At 59.9% G+C, this 19,518-nt stretch overlaps 2 protein-coding genes across 5 annotated transcripts; both read left to right on the forward strand.

Annotated features, from left to right (window-relative positions):
* Positions 1–4,156: 4,156 nt before the first annotated feature.
* CCDC102A (coiled-coil domain containing 102A) lies at positions 4,157–11,969 on the forward strand. 3 transcript variants are annotated; one of them, XM_072873034.1, is made up of 9 exons: positions 4,157–4,237; positions 6,071–6,656; positions 8,713–8,915; positions 9,031–9,139; positions 9,380–9,496; positions 9,582–9,791; positions 10,060–10,230; positions 10,320–10,423; positions 11,456–11,969. In XM_072873034.1, exons 2-9 carry the CDS (start codon positions 6,129–6,131, stop codon positions 11,580–11,582), a joined length of 1,569 nt encoding a protein of 522 aa, XP_072729135.1. In that variant the 5' UTR covers positions 4,157–4,237; positions 6,071–6,128; the 3' UTR covers positions 11,583–11,969. The 3 variants fall into 3 exon arrangements, with proteins under 3 accessions (XP_072729135.1, XP_072729136.1, XP_072729137.1); XM_072873035.1 differs by having other exon boundaries at positions 8,749–8,915; XM_072873036.1 differs by lacking the exon at positions 11,456–11,969 and adding an exon at positions 10,780–10,994.
* A 1,000-nt stretch (positions 11,970–12,969) lies between these two features.
* DOK4 (docking protein 4) lies at positions 12,970–18,760 on the forward strand. 2 transcript variants are annotated; one of them, XM_072872270.1, is made up of 9 exons: positions 12,970–13,029; positions 14,372–14,579; positions 15,454–15,561; positions 15,901–16,015; positions 16,112–16,231; positions 16,320–16,509; positions 16,820–16,958; positions 17,044–17,167; positions 17,318–18,760. In XM_072872270.1, exons 2-9 carry the CDS (start codon positions 14,514–14,516, stop codon positions 17,329–17,331), a joined length of 876 nt encoding a protein of 291 aa, XP_072728371.1. In that variant the 5' UTR covers positions 12,970–13,029; positions 14,372–14,513; the 3' UTR covers positions 17,332–18,760. The 2 variants fall into 2 exon arrangements, with proteins under 2 accessions (XP_072728371.1, XP_072728370.1); XM_072872269.1 differs by having other exon boundaries at positions 17,266–18,759.
* Positions 18,761–19,518: the final 758 nt, after the last annotated feature.

Here is a 19,518-nt window from a genome sequence, read left to right on the forward strand (position 1 = left end):
GCTAGGACTCTGGTGGAAAAGGAAAGCATACGGACATTGGGAGCAAGTACAGGCGATGCGGGAGGACCACGGAGGTGCTCTTTGCCAGGGCAGAAAATTCACGTGGCCAAAGCGCAATTAGCGTTCAAGCCAGCCAGCACTGTGAAGGACAACAAAAAGGGCTTTTCTAAATATGTTAATAACAAAAGGAGGATCGGAGATAACACTGGTTTGTTGCTCAATGAGGTCAGTCACCTCACAAATAGGGACATAGACAAAGCAGAGACGTTTAATGCCTTCTTCGCCTCTGTCTTCAACACCGATGATGGGCCCTAGGACCCCCGGAGTCCTGTGTTGGAAGACCTAGGGGGATAATAAACTCCCAGCCAACCCTGAACATGTTTGAGACTTGCTGCTCCAGCTGGATGCGCATAAGGCTATGGGGCCCAATGGGAGTCACCTCAGGGTATGGAAAAAGCTGGCCAATGTCATCATGCAACCTCTCTCCATTATTTTGCAATGGTCTTGAGAGTCTGGAGAGGTCCTAGTTGACTGGAAGCTGGCGAATGTTGTCCCCATTTTCAAGAAGGGTAAGAAGGAAGACCCTGGTAATTACAGGCCTGTCAGTCTCACTTTAGTGCTGATAAAATTATGGAGAAGGTTATTCTGGGAGTTATTGAAAAGCACTTGAGAGACAACACAGTCATTAGTCATAGCTAGCACAGGTTCACAGGGGAAAGTCCTGCTTAACCAGCTTAATTTCCTTTTACGACAAGGTCACCCATCTAGTTGACCAAGGGAAGCCAGTAACATGGTAGTTTTGGATTTTAGCAAAGTTTTTGATACTGTCTCTTACGGTATCCTTGTGGACAAAATGTTCAGCACACAGCTAGACAAGTCCACAATACGTTGGGCAAGCAAACGGCTGACAGGTTGGGCTCAAAGAGTTATAGTAAATGGGGACGCACCAGGCTGGCAGCCAGTTAGCAGTGGGGTTCCCTAGGGCTCAATTTTAGGGCCAGTGCTCTTTAATGTTTTTATAAATTATCTGGACGCAGAAGTCAAATGTACATTAAGTAAGCTTGCCAATGATACTAAACTAGGAGGAGCTGTGGACTCCCTCAATGGTAGAGAGGCCTTACAGAGAGATCTGGATAGGCTAGAGAGCTGGGCAATGACCAACCGTATGAAATTTATCAGGAGCAAGTGCCAGATTCTCCACCTGGGACAGGGTAATCCTGGTTATATGTACAAACTGGGGGATGAGAGGCTGGAAAGCAGCCCCATGGAAAGAGATCTGGGGGTTTGGGTTGATGGCAAGTTGAATATGAGTCAAGTATGAATATGAGTGTGCCCTGGCAGCCAGAAGGGCCAACAATGTCCTGGGGTGCATCAAGCACAGCATCGCTAGCCGGTCGAGGGAGGTCACCGTCCCACTCTACACTGCACTGGTGTGACCCCACATCGAGTACTATGTGCAGTTTTGGGCGCCTCAATATAAGAAGGACATCAAACTACTAGTGTGTCCAGAGGAGGGCGACCAAGATGGTGAAGGATCTCGAGGGCAAGACTTACGAGGAGTGGCTGAGGTCACTTGGCTTGTTCAGCTTGGAGATGAGAAGGCTGAGGGGTGACCTCATTGCTGACAGGTGACCTCATCACTGGGGGCTGACCTCATTGCAGTCTACAACTTCCTCAAGGGGGGCAGCGGAGGGGGAGGTGCTGATGTTCTCTCTCTGGTGACCAGTGACAGGACACAAGGAAATGGAATGAAGCTGCATCAGGGGAAGTTCAGATCGGACATTAGGAAAAGGTTCTTCACTGAGAGGGTGGTCGGTCACTGGAACAGGCTCCCTAGGGAAGTGGTCATGGCACCAAGCTTGTCAGAGTTCAGGGAGAGTCTGGATGACACTCTTTGTCATACGGTTTGTTTTTAGGCAGTCCTGCAAGGAGCAGAGAGTTGGACTCGATGATCCTTATGGGTCCCTTCCAACTCGAGATATTCTGTGATTCCATGACACTACAGTTTGATGCTACCGCCAGGACAGAGCGAGCATCCTCCACACCATGCCCAGCCATGACAGCACAGCTCCCCAGCAATGCCAGCCAGCCCAGCCGAAGGAAAAAAGATCTTTTTTTTTTTCCCCCACAATGGTTAGTTTTGCCCCAAAAGGCTTCACCTTGTGCTCCAGGGGCTGCTGGGTCCAGCTGCAGGGACGTGGCCATGTGCAGAGGCATGGGGAAGGGGGACAGCTCAGCCACACCAGTGCTCACTGCGGGGCAGCGATGCTGCCCTGTGCTTGCCCAGCACCTGCAGCCACTCATGCAATGAGCCTCCAGGTCTCAGCTCATGGCGTGGGGCAATGACCTGTCTCCATCTGACCCATCTCGAAGATGGGAACCCTTTGGGAATGCATTTAAGAGGGTCTGCTGGGCATGGCCAGGCACCCTAGGTCAGGCTGGAAACAGAGAGCTGAAGGAGGAGGGTGCCAGGAAGATGGTCCATGGATCACAGAGATGGGTCACTGTCCACATCCTTAGGTGGCATGCCCTGGGCGAAGGAGGTTTGATTTTTGCAAGGGCAAAAACCACAGATCCCAGGATGCTGCAACACATCCTTGAACCTGCTGGTGTCACCAAGATGCTCATGTCCAAGCAAACAATAAAGACACACTTGGAAAAAACTTCACTGGCTTTCAAAGCTCGGTTTTAATGCCGGAAGTGGGTTAAAACCCCAACCCGCCAGCACGCACCAGCAGCTCTTGCCAAACCACCTGCAAAACCGATTTACCGGCTGCAAGTGAAGCCGCTGGTTCAGGCTTCTCCAGCGCAAAAGGCAGGGATAGGGGCGTGGGAGAGCAAAGCATCCCCCGCCTCCAGCTTTTTGGGGTTGTTTCCAGTGGAAAAATACAGGGCTTGGAGAGAACATGCACGGGCATTTTCAGTTTTGCTTTGATTTATTTTTCCTTGCTTTGCTTGATGCTGGGGGAGAAAAGGGTGTCGGTGTCCTGTGGCATCATTTCCTCATCCTGTGGGAAACAAATCCTCTTGGCCGCTTGTATTTCCCAATTTTTTGGCTGAAAAGCATCTAGCAAAGGGAAAAATATTGGGAGAAAATGGTGGCTTGGGGCTTTGCTGCTTGGTTAGGAGCAGGATCGAGCCAGCAGCACGATGTGCAGGGATGCAGGGGCAGTGCTTGCATGGCTGTCTAGGACCCGCTCACCCATTGGGACCCTCGGGTGGGGATGGTCCCACCCCGCCCACCCCCCCCCTCCAGGTCCACTCCCAAGCCCCAGCCTCCAACTCATGGATTTGGAACAGAGTGATTCCAATCCTGCAGGAGCAGCCAGAACCACAGGGAAGAAGGGTCATGCCTGCTCTGGCAGCCAGTACCGGCCCCCCGGCACTGCAGCCACGATGCCAGCAGCTCCAGGAGTGAGCTGAATAGGCCCAGGCTGGAAAGAAACCAGCGGCCAAGCTGAAGTCTGGCAGCCGCAGCCCCATGTGCATCACACTTGTACACCAGCATGCCTGTGTGCAACTACCCATGCAAATGTGTGTGAGCCATGCGCCTGTGCAAGCCCTCTATGCAACACACTCGTGGGCAAACACCCCCAAGCTAGCATGCTCCTATGCATGTCCACAAGCACCCATGAGCAACCGCAACCACATGCAAACAGCAGCGTGTAACCTCTCGCATGCAAACACATGCAACACGCTTGTGCACAAGCACGCCTGTGCACAGCTTTGTGCAAACACTTGCAACACGTTTGTGTGCAGGCATCACTGTGCACGCGCTCCTTGATGCTGACACTCGCATGCAACCCACCTGCACGTAAAAGCGCCTGCAGAAACACCTGTGAGCAAGCTCCCCCGTGGGCAAACACCTACCCGCACGCGTGCGGAAGCATGCCAGCGTGCACCCAGGTGCAACACGTGTGTGCATCGCTGTGCACGGTCTCCCACGTGCAAATACCCGTGTGAAGCCCCCACGAGCATAACCGCTTAGAAACCCACGCGTGCAAGCACGCGCGCACGAGCAAACCTCTCCACCCCCCCGTACCAAAAGCAGCGTGGAAGCCCCCGCGGAGGCAGGACACGCACCCACGGCTACGGGCTGGGCTCGGGCAGCAGGACCGGCCCCCCCGGGCGGGAGCGGCGGGGGGAGGAGGAAGAGTAGGAGGGGGAGGAGGAGGAGACTCGGCCGGCAGCGCCCCGGCCTGCGCGGGCTGCCCGCACCGCCGCCGCGCCGACACCGGTGAGGGAGCGGAGCGGGCCGGGCCGGGCCGGGCCGGGCCGGGCCGGCGGGCGGGACGCGGCACCGACACAACGGGAAACTTGCGGGAAACTTTGGCGGGGGCCGCAGCCGCGCCGGGACGGGCCGAGCCGAGCCGGGACGGGCCGGGCCGGCCGGTACCAGGCGGTACCGGACCGGGCCGAGCCGGGCCGGGCGGTACCGGCTGCACCGGGCCGTGCGGGACAGGACGAGACGGGGCAGGGTGGGGCGGGCGCGGAGGAATGCGGCGGCTCCCGCGGGTCGAAGCGCGTCACCGCCGGCGGCGGAGTGGCAGCGCCCGCGGCCAATGGAGAGGCGCGGGGGGCGGGCGGTTCCGCCCCCGCCGGGAGCCCAGGGCGGCCGGCGGTGGCCGCGCGCCAGGGTTGGGGGCGGGAGGGGGGCTTGCGCCCCGCGACGTTCGTGGGGTGCGGCGATCCACGCGCGCTCCTACGGGTCTGCACGGGTGCCGGTGCACCACGCGTGCTCCTCGTGGGTGTTCCAGGGGTGGCCGTGATCCAGGCATGCTCCCTGTGTGTGCTGCATGGGCGCTTGTGCTCCACGTGTGCTCCCGTGGGCGCTACATGGGTGCCAGTGCTCCTCAGGGCACTGCAGGGATGCTGGTGCTCCCATAGGTATTGCAACAGCAGCTGGGGGTCTGCCGGTGCTGCATCCTGCCGAGGCCTGGATTTCCTCCCTGGGGCGGCAGCCCATGCAGGCAGCAGGAGACCGCAGGCCAGGGCTTGCCTCTGAGTTTTACCAAAACTTCACTGTTTCAGGAAATATCATCAGAGAAATTATTGTTTTCCCCCGTGCAAAGCACATAATTGCCATTGGCCAATGATGCCGCTGCTCCGGCACTGGCTCTCACAACCTTGCCAGATTTGGCAGCAGGTCCGGGCTGCACCATCCCAAAAACCTGCCAGGAGGCTGGGGGCTGGCTGTGGACGGACCCTGTACTTATCCCATTAGGGCGTGCAGCAGCCTCCCATTAAGGTTTCCTGGGGCGGTTTACCCGCCTGGCTGAGCCGGGATGTGAGGTCCGTGCCGGGACGTAGGTGGTCAGCTCCAGCCCTTTGTTGCGGCGTCACCGGAAAGCATGTCCGGCCACCTCAGCACGCATCCTGCCGTCACGGTGGTTCAGCAGCTCTGGCTCTTCTTCCGGGGCTGTTCGTGCCTCGCTGGTGCCGGATCTGGGCTTTAACCCTCACTGGAGCTGTCAGGGTGCAGCTGGGTCCCCCCGCCACAGCACCAGGGACTGTTTTGGAGGCCCACAGATTATGTCATCCAGATGACCTTATGTGGATTACATCATCCAGATGACATGTAGATGTTGTTGCCTCCAGTCCTCTGGCAGAGGTGCCCCAGGCCAGGCTGGTGCCTGCTGCACTGCCAAGCTGGGACAAGGTGCCAGTGGCTGGGCAGTGGGCTGCAGTCCTCTCAGGGGACCTCACTGGGGTCTTCCCTGGGGACCCTGCTGGGGCCATCAACAAGGACCTTGCTGGGGTCCTCAGCGAGGACCCTGCCAGAGTCCTTGCTGAGGACCTCACTGGGGTCTTTGTTGGGGACCTGGCTGGGGCCATCACTTGGCTTCTTGGTGGGCTCATCACTTGGGGACCTTGCTGGGGTCATCATTAGGGTCCCAGCTGAGGACATCACCAGAGTCCTCACCAGGAACCTGACCAGGGTCCATGCCAGGGACCTTGTCACTCAGTGTGCCGCCCCCAAAACCAAGGGCTGTGTCCCTCTTTCCTCCAGGCCCCTCCAGCCACCTCCTGCAGCCTCCTGGGACCCCCTGATCCCTCCTCTTTCCCGCAGGTCCCTGGGTGGAGGCACTGCCCTGACGGAGACGGCCATGCCCTAGGGGAGACCCACCATGAGCCAAAGCGGGGCCACGCACCTGGCCGGCTCCCCGCCACTGCCGAGGGGCTCACTGCTGGCCCTGCTGGCCCCCGAGCCCTCCCCGTCTCCCCCCAGCGGGACGCCCTCACCTGGCCCCCCGCCGGCACTGCTGGAAGGGGACTGGGAAGGGCGGGAGGAGCTGCGGCTGCGGGAGCTGGAGGAGGCGCGGGCGCGGGCGGCCCAGATGGAGAAGACGATGCGATGGTGGTCGGACTGCACGGCCAACTGGCGGGAGAAATGGAGCAAGGTGCGGGCCGAGCGCAACCGGGCCCGTGAGGAGGTGCGGCAGCTGCGGCATCGCCTGGAGGCCCTCACCAAGGAGCTGGCCGGCCTGCGCCGTGACCGGCTGGAGGAGCGCCTGCCGCCCGCCCAACTGCCAGCACATTTTCACAGCCGGCCCAGCACCGGCAGCCCACTCGATGCCGATGGGGCAGAGGGAGAGGCCGACGCTGAGCACGAGCCTGTGCGGGATGTGGGGGCTGAGGCACCCCAAAAAGCCAAGGTGAGGGTGTGGGGGCTGCCCGGGGCAGACAGGGCTGACGGGGTGCCGTGGGGGGCTCCTCACCCCTGACAGCTGCCCGTGTGCACCCTCAAACCACCACTGCGTGCAGGTGCCTGCGGGGTCACTCCCTGCCCCCCAAAGGTGGGCAGTGTGGGGGGACAGACCCCTCTTGGAGCAGCATGGGGGGCACAGGCCCCTCTCAGAGCTGTACAGGGGGGTCAGACCCCTCTTGGATTAGCATGGGGAGGGTTAGCGCCCTCAGAGCAGCATGGGGGGCTCAGACCCCTCTCAGAGCAGTGTCATGGGGTCAGACCCCTCTTGGAGCAATGAGGGGGGGTCAGTCCCTTCTTAGAGCAACATTTTGGGCTTAGACCCCTCTCGGAGCAGCATGATGGAGTCAGACCCCTTGGAGCAGCCTTGGGGGTCAGACCCCTCTCAGAGTAATGTCATGGGGTCAGACCCCTCTCAGAGCAGTGTGGGAGGGACAGCCCCCTCTCGAAGCAGCCTTGGGGGTCAGACCTCTTGGAGCAGCATGGAGGGGTCAGACCCCTCTCAGAACAGTGTCATGAGGGGGTCCAGGACCCCTATAGCCCCGTGCAGTGAGATCACCTTGGCACTGGCTCTGGTTCCTTTTTTGGGGCTTTCCCTTTGGAGGCATTAGGCAAAAGTCGGTGTGTTGATACAGGGGACAGTGGCTTCGGCAGTGCTGGTGCCATCTCCCAGTGACATCTTGAATGCCAGGGTGTCCATACGGGCTTCTGGTAGAGGTCTGTGCTGAAGGGAGGAGGAGGAGGAAGGAGGGGACACCAGAGCCACCCCAGGGATGCTCACACCTCTTCTGGCCATCCCCTCTCTGCTGCCATTGGCTCTGTCACGATGCAGAAGTCACAGCTCGGGGTGCTGTGCTGTGCCGGTTCAGTCCATCTGACTGCATGGCTGCTGAGTGGCAAATCTGAACATAATCTGAGCATCCCCCGCGGGCTCCCTGCTTGGTCCCTGGGGACGTCCCATCCCCAGAAAACCTCTGCAGCTCATTTACCACGCACTTTGCAGAGCCTGGTAGAAGATCACCCGCGTGGTGTGTTAAAGGAGAAGCCGCTGCCCAAGCATTCACACACCATTCACATAGTCGCACACACACCACCCAAGACTTTAACTGCTAGGACCAGAGTCCCTTCACAGCGGGCAGCTCCCCTGAGCTGACAGGTGCCCCTTTTCAACTCCTTGCTCACACACACACTCACTCTCGGGCACTTTCTCTCCCCTCTGGCTCAACCCTAGGTTTCCCGAAGCAGAGTCTCTGATACGACGTACGCCAGACGAATTTATTGATTGGTACAGCAGTGAAAACAGCTCAAGCTGGGTGCCTCCAGAGAGGGACCCAGAACAAAGAAATCCTTGGGCAATTATACCCTTACAAATTAATTTCCCCTCCCCTCAGGAGACAGTTCGGACCAATAGTAGTATTTGGGTCTGGGGTCTTTCCGTTCTTCATTGGGCCCTTTCATTGTCTTTAGGCGGGCCAATTCTTCTCTTATCTCTAAGGCTGTAACTTCTGCTAAGGTTGAAGCTTCCTTATCTTTCTGGTTTGCACCGGTTTCGGGGGCCTTCCTTCTGTAGCCAAGTAAAAGTTCGGTGTACGGTGGGTGAATCTGGGTGAAAGTTCACAAGCTTGTGGCCTAAGGCTTCAACAAGCCTTTATACTAATGCTATGTATTGCATTCTGTTTGGGCTAGAAAGTGACTACTACAACAGGCGGTCGCAGCAAGGTCGGTGTAATAAATTGGTATTACCTCATCCAAAATTTCCAGCGAGGCAGGGAGCTGGCAGCAGAGCATGGCAGTGTATGGGAGCTCCCCTGGGAGGACAGGTCACTCTCCATCAGCTTCAGGGGGTCCCTGGGGACCAGAGGGAGGGATGCTGCTGGGTTGGGTTGGAGGGATGCTCTAGGTTATGGGGTGAAGGCTGGGTGCTGTAGGGGGTGGGAAGCCAGGGCTGCCACCTCACCCACGGGTGACTCCCTGTTGCCTGTGCTGGGCCACCCACGGCACCACAGGAGCTGGAGCTGACGGAAAACATCTTGACAAGCAAGCAGGACGAGAGCTGGGAGCAGCGGGGCCCCCGGGCCTCCTTCACCCGCCAGGAACGGAGCCGCCTGCTCTGGGAGGATGTCAGCATCATGGAGGAGGATGCCACCAAAGTCACTGCCCTGAAGCTGAGGCTGGATGAGTCCCAAAAAGTGCTACTCAAGGAGCGGGAGTGAGTGCTCAGGGCATCATCGTCATGGGGTGTCAGCTGAGCCCAGCCCGGTCCCCACCGGGATGGGACGTCCTATGGGGTCCTGCCAGCTGTCACCTGTGTTGCCTCTCCCCAGGGACAAGCTGGCGCTCAGCAAGAGCATCGAGAAGCTGGAGGGCGAGCTCAGCCAGTGGAAGATCAAGTACGAGGAGCTCAACAAGAACAAGCAGGAGGTGATGAAGCAGGTGAGCGATGTGCCTGGGGACCAGGGGTGGCCTGTCCCCCAGCAGGTGGCATGTACTGATGGTTGGACATGGTGACCCACAGCCACCTCCCCAACTCCAGGGTGCTCATTAAGGGTCTTAATTAGTGCTATTGAGCCAGTTGGTCTGTCCACAGAGGTTGGGTGGATGGGTGTGGGCAGGGCTCAGGTGGCATAAGGTGGGTGCTCGCTGCCCGCCTTGGGTGCTGTGTCCCCCCCACAGCTCAACATCCTGAAGGAGATCCACCAGGATGAGCTGGGCCGCATCTCTGAGGACCTGGAGGATGAGCTGGGTGCTCGCTCCAGCATGGACAAGAAGCTGGCCGAGCTGCGTGCGGAGGTGAGGGCAAACCCCAGTGCAAGGGGCAAAGGGAGTGGCGAGGGGTGTCCCCGCTGCCCCCCAGCCACCCCATGTCCTGTCCCAGATGGAGCGGCTGCAGGCAGAGAACGCAGCTGAGTGGGGGCGGCGGGAGCGGCTGGAGACAGAGAAGCTCAACCTGGAGCGGGAGAACAAGAAGCTGCGGGCACAGATCGAGGACCTGGAGGAGGTGCTGGCTCGCAAGCGGCGCCAGACGGCCAGTGCCCTGGACACCGACCTCAAAACCATCCAGGCCGAGCTCTTCGAGAAGAACAAGGTGCCATGGGGGTGGTCCCATCCCCCACCACCCCCTCCCTCAGTGACCCTGTCACTTCAGCAGTGGCTTAGCATCCCCCAGGACCTCCTCAAGCTCAAACTCTGCCACCACCCTTCATCTAGGGGATGGTGGTGACCCTGTCCTTGCTCCATCAGCTCCTCCATCATGGGGTGGGGTGGTGGGAGAGGTCCCTGGGGAGGGAGAGGGGTGCAGACGGCACTGGGTGTGGCTCTCACCTGCTCAGCCCCCCACCCCGTGCCCGCCACAGGAGCTGGCCGACCTGAAGCACATCCACACCAAGCTGAAGAAGCAGTACCAGGAGAAGATGGCCGAGCTGGCCCATGCCAACCGCCGCGTGGAGCAGCATGAGGGCGAGGTGAAGAAGCTGCGCCTGAGGGTAGAGGAGCTGAAGAAGGAGCTGGCCCAAGCCGAGGATGAGGTGGGGAAGCTCGTGCTGGTAGGAGGTCAGGGTGGGCAGCTCCACTCCCACTGCAGCTGCCAACAGCCCCATCCTATCCCATCCTGCAGCTGGATGAGGCCCACAACCAGACACGGAAGCTGCAGCGGTCGCTGGATGAGCAGACGGAGCAAAGTGAGAGCTTCCAGGTGCAGTTGGAGCATCTGCAGTCCCGGTGAGCAGGGGACCAGGGCGGGCCATGGTGGGGACCAGCAAGGACCCAAGGGTGGGATGACGTTCTCCTTGCCACCATCCCTCAACCAGCATCTCCCTAGTTGAACCATCCTTGGAGGGTGTGCAACCATCCTTGGAGCAGCCTTCACCCTGCTGCAAGCTGGATGGCATTCACCTTCCAGTTAAACCAGCACAAAGCTGGCCACAGACCAGTACAGCCCAGTTTCACACCGCTTGAGGTTTCACCTGCTGGTACCCAGGGCCAGGGCAGGCTCTGAGCATCCCACGCTGGTTTGGGGAGGTGGGAGGTGGGTTTTATTGCCCTTAACTTTCCCTGGCCTTGCTTCGCCTCCCCAGCAGTAAAGAGCTGAAATGGCCATGAGAGATCGATGCTGCATCTTCAGGAGGCACTGGGGGGGTTGTGTTTATAATCTTACCTTATTTTATTGGGACATCTTCATTAAATCATGGAGGAATAATGGAGGCTTCATCTTCCCCCCCGCTCCAGCCTCGCCATACGCTTGTCCTTAAATAATTCATGTTTTCCAGTAAAACTCAGCAAACTGGTTGGATCTGACCGGGTCCTGGGCCTTTTGGTTTCAAATTTGCTTCATAAATTTTCACTGATTAATTTTCACATGAGGGCGAGCGAGGAGCTAAAACTACGGCGGGCTGCCGGGAATGGGGACTTTTGTGTTTTTTTGGGGGGATCCCCATTTTAGGGGGATGACTCCTCCCTGCTCTGCACTCGGCTGGGTCTGAGATGCTTGGTGTGGCAGTGTCCGGCCCCAGAGCATTTTAGTTGGTGCCCCTCTTGTGCCGAGCATCATCCAGGGCTCCCTGGCCCCACACTGGAGGGTTGGCCTTGGAATGGGGGGGCTGATCCTGCACCTGGAGCTTGGTGGGAGCCATAGAGATGGGGTGCCACCAGGGTGCAGCCATGCTGTAGGAGTGTGGAGGGATGGGCTTGGCTTTGGCATCCCCCTGGGGCTGCGCCCCACTGCCCCCCACCCCAGCAGCTCTCCTTCGGCAGGCTGCGGCGGCAGCAGAGCACCCCGCTTTTCGGCAAGATGCGCAGCGCCCGCTTCAGCCCCAACGATGCTGGGGACGGCACCAGTGACCCTGATGAGGACGAGGACCTGCAGATTCAGGTGCCCTAGAGCCCAGGGCCAAGTGCCACTGCCGCGGGGACGTCCCATGGCGGTCCTCTGCCCACAAGTACCTGTCGCCGCAGGGCCCGGCCGTGCAGTGACCCTCGTATAGATGGGGAAACTGAGGCATGGAGCAGCGGGGAGGAATTTGCCAGGGATGCTCCAAGCCTGCTGCCTCTCGGACCTCTGATGCCCCTTGGCCACCGACATTTCCTGGGACACAGATGTGGCCACCAAAGCCAGCATCACTGAGCAGCCCAGGAGGAGGAAGCGCAGGGCAGAGAGGGGCACCAAGCCCTGCAGCCAGCCACGCTCTCCTGCCCTCATTTATATATATATATTATACATATGTATGTATTTTTATATGATTTTTTAATTATAAATACAGAGCCCAGAGGGGCCCAGGCTCTGCTAGTGGCTTGGGCTGCTGCTCTGTCCCCACACAGGAGTGAGGATGGAGGGGACGGGGAGGACAGCATCGGGGAGACACAGCGTTTCTCTGCAAGCCGCACACGGGGCTGGATGCATGGCTGCTGGCGTCACCCTACTGCCATTACTGTCCCCACGCCTGGGGACAAGCCCGGCTCATGAGTAAAGTCTGTCCCTGGGTCCGTGAAGTGAGAAGCGGGGTCTGCGGAGCAGCTCATGGCCATAGAGGTGCCTGTGTCTGCAGGGCTGTGGCTGGGCAGGCGGAGGTGCGCACCTGTGGGTGCTCACCTGTGGGTGCAGAGGTGCTCACCCATGGGTGCATGGTGCTTATCTGTGGGTGCAGGGTGTTCGCCCTGGGGATATGCAGGGGTGCTCACCCATGGGTTCTGATCCCCCAGCCCAGGCCCCTGCGGCCCAGCCCCCATGGCTGGCCCACAGACTGGGGCCTTGCGGGGCTTTAGAGGAGCTCAGACACAACCTTATGAAAAATTAATATTTCAGTGAGCTAATCCCCTTGCTCTGCCTTTTAATTGATTGGCTAAAAGCATGGCTCTTTGCTGCTCGCGGGGTTTTTTTAAGGCCCTTTTATTTGCAGCAATTATTCATTTTTTATGGCCCAACAAATGAGGCTGCGGTGGTGGAGATGCCTGCAGGCGGTTTCAGTGGGGGCCCCGAAAAGCAAACTTTTGCGGGGCACGGAAGGGGGGACAGGGACCAGGAGGCGTCTGCCTGAGCCTAGGGACAGCCCGGGACAGCAGCTCGGCCAGAGGCTGCAACTGCCCGTCGGTCGCTGCGAGGCATTCACTCTGAAGCCTAATGATGTGCAGGCGGGAAGCCTTTTCCAGGACGGCCGGTTGTGGCTCTGGCTGGGCTGGGCCGGGCGAGGCCGGGCCCGGAGGGACAGAGGAGGCAGCCCGGGGGGCGGTGACGACGCGGGGGCGGGGCCTGGAGGGGCGGGGCGGGGCTCCAGGGCTCTCAGCGACGCGGGGCCGGACGCCGGGGCCGCCGCCTGCAGGGGGGGGCCCGGGTAAGGCCGGGGGCGGACACGGCAGGAGACCGGCTGCGGGAGGGGTGGGGGTGTAACACAGGACGGGGCTTGGCCGAGGTCCGGGGTGGTAAGTGTCGGGGGGCCCAGCTGGGGCCTGACAGCACGGGAAGGGAAGATGCTGGTGGGAGCAGCGGAGACCTGGGGGTGATGGAGGTGTCACGGGTGTCTGGGTTTGGGGGTGTCCGAGATGACAGATCGGGGGGTGGGCTGGGTCGGGGGGGGGGCAGGACGTGCCTCCCCAGCATCTCTGAATTCCCTTGGGGTGCTCATGTGCATGGGGTGGGGTGGGGGTGATGGGGTGGGCTTGATGGGGTGGGCTTGATGGGGTGGGATGGGGGGATGTTCCCCTCAGAGGCGAGCGCTGGCCCAGTCCCTCTCGGGACAGCAGAGGGTCTCTAGGGTGCTGTCCCAGCTCCCATCACGCCCACTCCCCAGTCCCAATGGGCCACGGGCTACCCCAGAGCAGACCCTAGTTCCACAGGACCAGGTGTGGGGTCTCAGGCAGCAGGGCCAGCCTGGCTTTTGGGGGGGACACAAGCCATCCCAGTGGCACCCAGAGAGGCCATGGCGGTGGTTGCGGTGGCTGGAGGGAGATGCTGGGGCATAGTCGCTGCGGGATGGCCCTCTAGGCTGTCCCTGATGGGATGGATGGGGCTGGATCCCCCTGGATGCTGGGGCTCTGGGGACCAGGGCGGCCAGGGCGTCACCTGCACAGAGCAGTCTGGGTCTGGAGCATGCCTGGGGATGGCCCCATCCCATTTCCTAGGTTACTGCCTTCTATAGGGGATTTTTCCAGCTGGGAAAAGAACCTGGTTCCCTGCCTGGTCCAGCCACCTGGGCAGCGGGACCAGGCGGGGACCAGGCGGAGTGAGGCCAAGCTAGCGGCGGGGCTGGAGGGAGGCTGGGTTGTGCTGGGGGTGCAAGGCTGGGAGACGGGGTCCCTTTGGCACCCAGTGCCACAGCCAAAACAACTCATGGCAGAGCTGGCCTGACTGGGCAGGAGGTCATTAACACTGAACCCTACTGATGCCCAGTGGCTGGGGCCATGTTGCTGCCCAAGCAAGCAGCGTGGGAGGAAGGAGGGGCAGTGCAAGAGGTGATGGAGAGCCATGGGCAAGGGCCAGCGTGGGTGTGCTCTGGGACACATGTTGGAGCTGCTGGGGGCGGGGGACCACTTGTGGGTGCCAGCCTGGCACCACCGTGCTGGCAGGGGTTAACACTGGACTGTTCCACTCAGATGGTTCAGGCAGCGAAGGGAGGAGGAGGAGGAGGAGGAGGAGGAGGAAGATGTCACCCGTCGATCTGTCATTTCTCTTTTCAGCCAGGATGGGGGATGCTGCTAGCATCAAACTGGGCCAGCGGTGAGGCAGTGGGGGTACGGAGGAAGAGGATGGAGGGGGGGGGGTGAAGGTGAAGGCAGCCCCCCCCTCCCAAAGTATCCCCCACCCCATCGGGCCATCGCCATGGCGACAAATTTTAATGACATCATCAAGCAAGGCTACGTGAGGATGAAGAGCAAGAAGCTGGGAGTGAGTGAGGATCTTGGGGAATGGGGGGGGCAGGGGGGTGGCACCCCTGAATTTGGGGTGCCAGTTGCCACGAGAGGCAACGTGGCCAGGTCTCTGGGCCATGTCACTTCTCACAGCAACCGGCACCCCTCATTTTGGGTTGAATAAGCAGCATTTTGGGGGCTGTGGTGGTGGTGGGGGCAGGGTCAGGCCACTTGTTGGTACCCAAGTCATCCAGCAGCCTCAGGGGCCCAAATCCTGCACTGGCTGGATCCTGCACCGGGTGGTACCCACTCACGGGACACAGGTCACCACAGGGATTTGGGAGGTGTCCCTGAGCCCTCCCCCCCGATTTCTCAGTTTTTCTCCACACCCAGTTTTGGCACCAGGGTTGCCCCACGCTGGTGGAGGGGCTGCTGGATGCAAATTAGGGGGGTGCTGGAGGGCAGCACCCATAGGTGGGGGATCAGGAGGGTTGGTTGCTCACCTCCATCACTCGGAGCCAGCAGCAACAAGCATGCTGGGTAATTTCACGCTAATTAGGGAGAACAAAGAGGGAGCGGGCTTGCGGGACACACACACACACACACACATATGCTTGGGGACGATGGACCCACTACCCCTGGAGGCTGGGGCTTCAGGAGAGGGGGGAGGGAGATGCTGGGATGGGGGTCCCCTTGGGAGCCTTGCCCATGTTCGTTAATTAAGCTCTGTAATTAGCACTGGCAGATGTGGGGGGCTCTGATGGCAGCCGCGGGATATCCCCATCCCCAGTCCAGCAAGGTCAGCAGGACCAGGCAGAGGTCCTGGGGAAGGGGATGGGAACATGGGGACAGGGTGGGGACCGGGACCCCCACCCGCACCGCAGCAGCCACCGGCACTCTCTGTATGGCAGATCTACCGGCGGTGCTGGCTGGTCTTCCGGAAATCCTCCAGCAAAGGGCCCCAGCGCCTGGAGAAGTACCCAGATGAGAAGTCGGCATGCCTGCACGGGTGCCCCAAGGTGAGGGGGTGCGGTGGAGGGGTGCTGGGGTGCTGTCTGCTGCTTGGGGCCCCATGCCAGAGTGGGTCCCTCCTCACCTAAACGTGCTGGGCTGGTGCTGGGTAGCTGTTGCCCTGTGCACTCCGGTGGGGGATGCAGCTGGGTCTGGGTGCAGCAGGGGCCGGGGTCTGGGTGCAGTAGGGGATGAGGGCTGGGTGCAATGGCAGCTGGGGTCTGGGTGCCACTGGGCTCTGCGTGCAGTGGCGGCCAGTCTCTGGGTGCAGCAGCTGGGGTCTGGGTGCAGTGGGGCTGGGTTTAGGTGCAGCCCTTAGTGACCCCCCTCCCCCACCTCCTCTGTAGGTCACCGAGATCAGCAACGTCAAGTGCATCACCCGGTTGCCAAATGAGACCAAGAGACAGGCCGTGGCCATCGTTTTCACCGACGACTCCGCCCGGACCTTCACCTGCGATTCGGGTACGGAGCAGCGCCTGGGGGAGCTGGGCTGGGGGTGCCAGGTGGACCATCCCGGTTTGGCCAGGGTTGCCCAGGGGCTGCTGTGGTGCCTTGCAGAGCTGGAGGCAGAGGAGTGGTACAAGATGCTGTCGGTGGAGTGCCTGGGCGCTCGCCTGAATGACATCAGCCTGGGGGAGCCCGACCTGCTGGCGCCCGGCGTGCAGTATGAGCAGACAGGTAAGCATGTGGCGGTGGGGCGCTTGCTTGGGGCTCGGCCTCACTACGCCCCCCTGAATTTTTTTTTTTTTTTTTTTCCCCTCTCCAGACCGGTTCAACGTGTTCCTCCTCCCCTGCCCCAACCTGGACGTTTACGGCGAGTGCAAGCTGCAGATCACCCATGAAAACATCTACCTCTGGGACACGCGCAATCCCCGGGTGAAGCTGGTCTCCTGGCCCCTCTGCTCCCTGCGCCGCTATGGACGCGATGCCACCCGCTTCACCTTTGAGGCTGGACGGTGAGATGTCACCCTCACTGGGACGGGGACCACCACTGGGTCCCTTCATCCTGCTGGGCACACCAGGAGGTGGCACTGCTGGCCATCACCCCAGGGCAGGCCTGACACCGGGGTGATGGCCACAGCCCGCCTAGGGTGCCGCACGGCCGGGGAGGTTTGGTGCTGGAGCTGGTCCCAGCTCAGCACCATGGAGGGGACATGGGGACAGCACTTAAAGCATGGGAAGCTGGGCCAGGTGCCACCTGGGGGTATTTTTTTATCATCTCTCGGCTTGGGGACACCAGTGACACCCCGTCCCCTGTCCCTGCAGGATGTGTGACGCGGGGGAAGGTCTCTACACCTTCCAGACACAGGAGGGTGAGCAGATCTACCAGCGTGTGCACAGTGCCACGTTGGCCATTGCCGAGCAGCACAAGAGGGTCGTGCTGGAAATGGAGAAGAACGTCAGGGTGAGTCCAGCCCACCCTGGGGACACAGCTGGGCAGGGGCTCAGGGCACCCCATGTCACCCTCACCCCCTTCTCATCCTCCACAGCTGCTGAACAAGGGCACTGAGCACTTCTCCTACCCTTGCACGCCCACCACCATGCTGCCCCGCAGTGCCTACTGGCACCACATCACCGGCTCCCAGAACATGGCCGAGTCCTCCAGCTATGCCGGTGAGTGTCCCCCCCGTCCCCCACTGAGGAGCCACCGCTCCTCCGGCTCCCAGGGCATCCCCCTCCCCATGTGAGCCCACCCTCTGCTTTGTCCCCAGAGGAGGCATATGCAGGCGCCCAGGCCAGCTTGGACACCGACCTCCTCAACAGGTTCATCTTGCTGAAGCCAAAGTCCTCCAAAAGCGACAAGCCTGAAAGCAGGGAGCCCACATCGTACCCGTGAGCCAGAGGCGGGGGACCATGGCACGGGTCCCTGTTTTCTTCCCCAGGGGGTGGCAAGGACATGGGCAGCTGCCCCTCCGAGTCCCCAGAGAGACTGAGCTGGGGCATCCTCTGCGCCAAGACCTTGGGGGAGCAGGTGCTGACTCACGCCCTGGCCTGATGTCATGGGAGGTGATGGCTGGCTCAGCCTCGACTGACTTGAAATATATATTGAATATCCATATTATAAGTGATTTTTCCTTTTCACATGAACGCAAACTTCATGGCTGCTGAAGAGCCCTCGGGCAGAGATGCTCAAAGGTTTTTGACTCTTGGGGATTCAGCTGGGAGGTGGAAAACAGGGGTGTGTATGTCAAGAAATTCAGTGTGTTTTCTTAGGGGGGAGTGGGGGGAAGGCTGGAGCATCACCCTGCTGTGGGGATGGAGCACCGCTGGAGGATGTGGCTGTGCCAGGCTGAAGGCACAGGGCACCAGCATCTCACCCCCCCTGTGAAGAGCGGGGTGCTCCTGGGGACACCTCGCCACCCCGAGCTGATTTTTGCACTTCTCGAAGCTATTTAAACACTCGCTGTAGAACTGAGACATCCCAGGAGAAACTGGTTTTCCTTCTAGGGGGGTCAGCTGGGGTGAGCAGCTGGGCAGAGCCAAGCCCCCTGGCTTTCCTGGGCTGCCCCCACCCCAGCACCTCTCACTCCTCTGTCCGCAACTGCTCCCCCAGTTTATCTGCTGGTGGGCAACCTAGGGACCAGTTTTGGCCAGTAGCATCTGTCCCTTGAGGGGCAGCTTTGCAGATATAAAAAGTCCCTGGGCAGAGAAGTCCATGCTGATGGGGGAAGAGCCACGTTTCTCTGTGCACCCCCATTCCTATCGTCCTCACTCCCTCCTTGCCCACTGGTGCAGCTGGCTGAAAGCCCTCACCTGGGTGGGAAGCTGGGCTTCATGTGCTGAACTTGAAAGCAATTCATTTTTTCTAGTTCTCCTATTTATTGACCTCCTTTAGAAGGGCTATGTTTTTATTGCCATGCAAACTTTGGTGTTTCTTTGGAGTCTTCTCTCGGTCTGGGTTGGGTGGTTGGTGGTTTTATTTCCACCCTTAAAGCTCCACATCTATGCTTTGGGGACGGGGATTGTCGTGATGTGGGAACCTGTGGTCTGTAAATACTGTCTGGGGTTTGTGTAGCTTGTGGCTGAGGCTGGGGAGCTGCTGGGGATGGAGAAGGGCTGCTCCCTGCAGCACAGCTGGGTGCAGAGGGGCTCATCAGCACCCCAGCACCACCCAGTAGCACGTCCTTCCCCAGGTGAGAGGTGTAACCATCTCTCTTTTCCTGGCTACACACCTCAGCTGGAAAAGATTTAACATTTATTACAAAAAAATGTTTGCATTTTCTTTTTTTTTTAAGGAGTTGCTCAATGAATAAACAACCCTTATCCACCCTTCCTGTTTGTTCCATCCAAATGCGCTCAGGAAGTGCAAGTGGGAGTAGCGCCTGCCAGAGAGAAAAATGCTGATGGGGGGAGATTTCCTAATGCTGGCAGTGTGCTTGGCTCAAAGCTTTGTTCTGCCTCCAGCCACAGCCAGGACATTTCAAGTGAAGCCCTAAAACTGCTGGGGAGGGGAGAAGGGTAGAGCAAGTTGCTACCCTCCATCCAACAGCCCAAGTGAAACAGGATGCCAGCACCCCACTGTCACCCCTCACCTCCAGCCACCCACAGCTTCGGGGACATGCCAGGGCACTGGTGGCTCCAAATCCCTGGGTGAAAGAGTTTCAAGTCGCTCCATCTCCCAGCTCTTCCAGAACTGTGCCAGTTCGGTTATCCATGCCATGACTGTCTGGCAGAGTGCTGGCCTCAAGGAGAGAGCCATGCCAGCTGGGCCAGCACTCCCGACAGGGACAGGGACAGCTCCTGGGGAGCCGTTCCGCAGCTGGCTGTGCCACGGCAAGGACATGGAAGCAGCAGCCCGGCTGCAGCAGCTTTTTCGTGGAGGGAAAGGCAGCACTGACTCAGGCTCCTCTCTCCGGCTCAGCGTGAGCACTCATCCCCGCTCCCCAAGCTGTTCCCATGCTCCACGTCCGCACTGGGACAAACGCAGTGGCACACACACCTTCCCTTCCCTCCCAGACACCACA

The sequence above is a fragment of the Ciconia boyciana genome, chromosome 9 (genome assembly GCF_034638445.1).
Source record: "Ciconia boyciana chromosome 9, ASM3463844v1, whole genome shotgun sequence".
Classification (NCBI taxonomy): Eukaryota; Metazoa; Chordata; class Aves; order Ciconiiformes; family Ciconiidae; genus Ciconia; species Ciconia boyciana.

Excerpts from the sequence above, each read along its gene's own strand:
- DOK4 (XM_072872269.1), top strand. The coding sequence starts at position 14,514 with ATGGCGACAAATTTTAATGACATCATCAAGCAAGGCTACGTGAGGATG. Across the intron at positions 16,510-16,819 it reads TTCACCTTTGAGGCTGGACG|GATGTGTGACGCGGGGGAAG; the intron begins GTGAGATGTCAC and ends CTGTCCCTGCAG. Across the intron at positions 17,168-17,265 it reads CGAGTCCTCCAGCTATGCCG|AGGAGGCATATGCAGGCGCC; the intron begins GTGAGTGTCCCC and ends CTTTGTCCCCAG.
- CCDC102A (XM_072873034.1), top strand. The coding sequence starts at position 6,129 with ATGAGCCAAAGCGGGGCCACGCACCTGGCCGGCTCCCCGCCACTGCCG. Across the intron at positions 8,916-9,030 it reads GTGCTACTCAAGGAGCGGGA|GGACAAGCTGGCGCTCAGCA; the intron begins GTGAGTGCTCAG and ends GCCTCTCCCCAG. Across the intron at positions 9,792-10,059 it reads AGCTCTTCGAGAAGAACAAG|GAGCTGGCCGACCTGAAGCA; the intron begins GTGCCATGGGGG and ends TGCCCGCCACAG.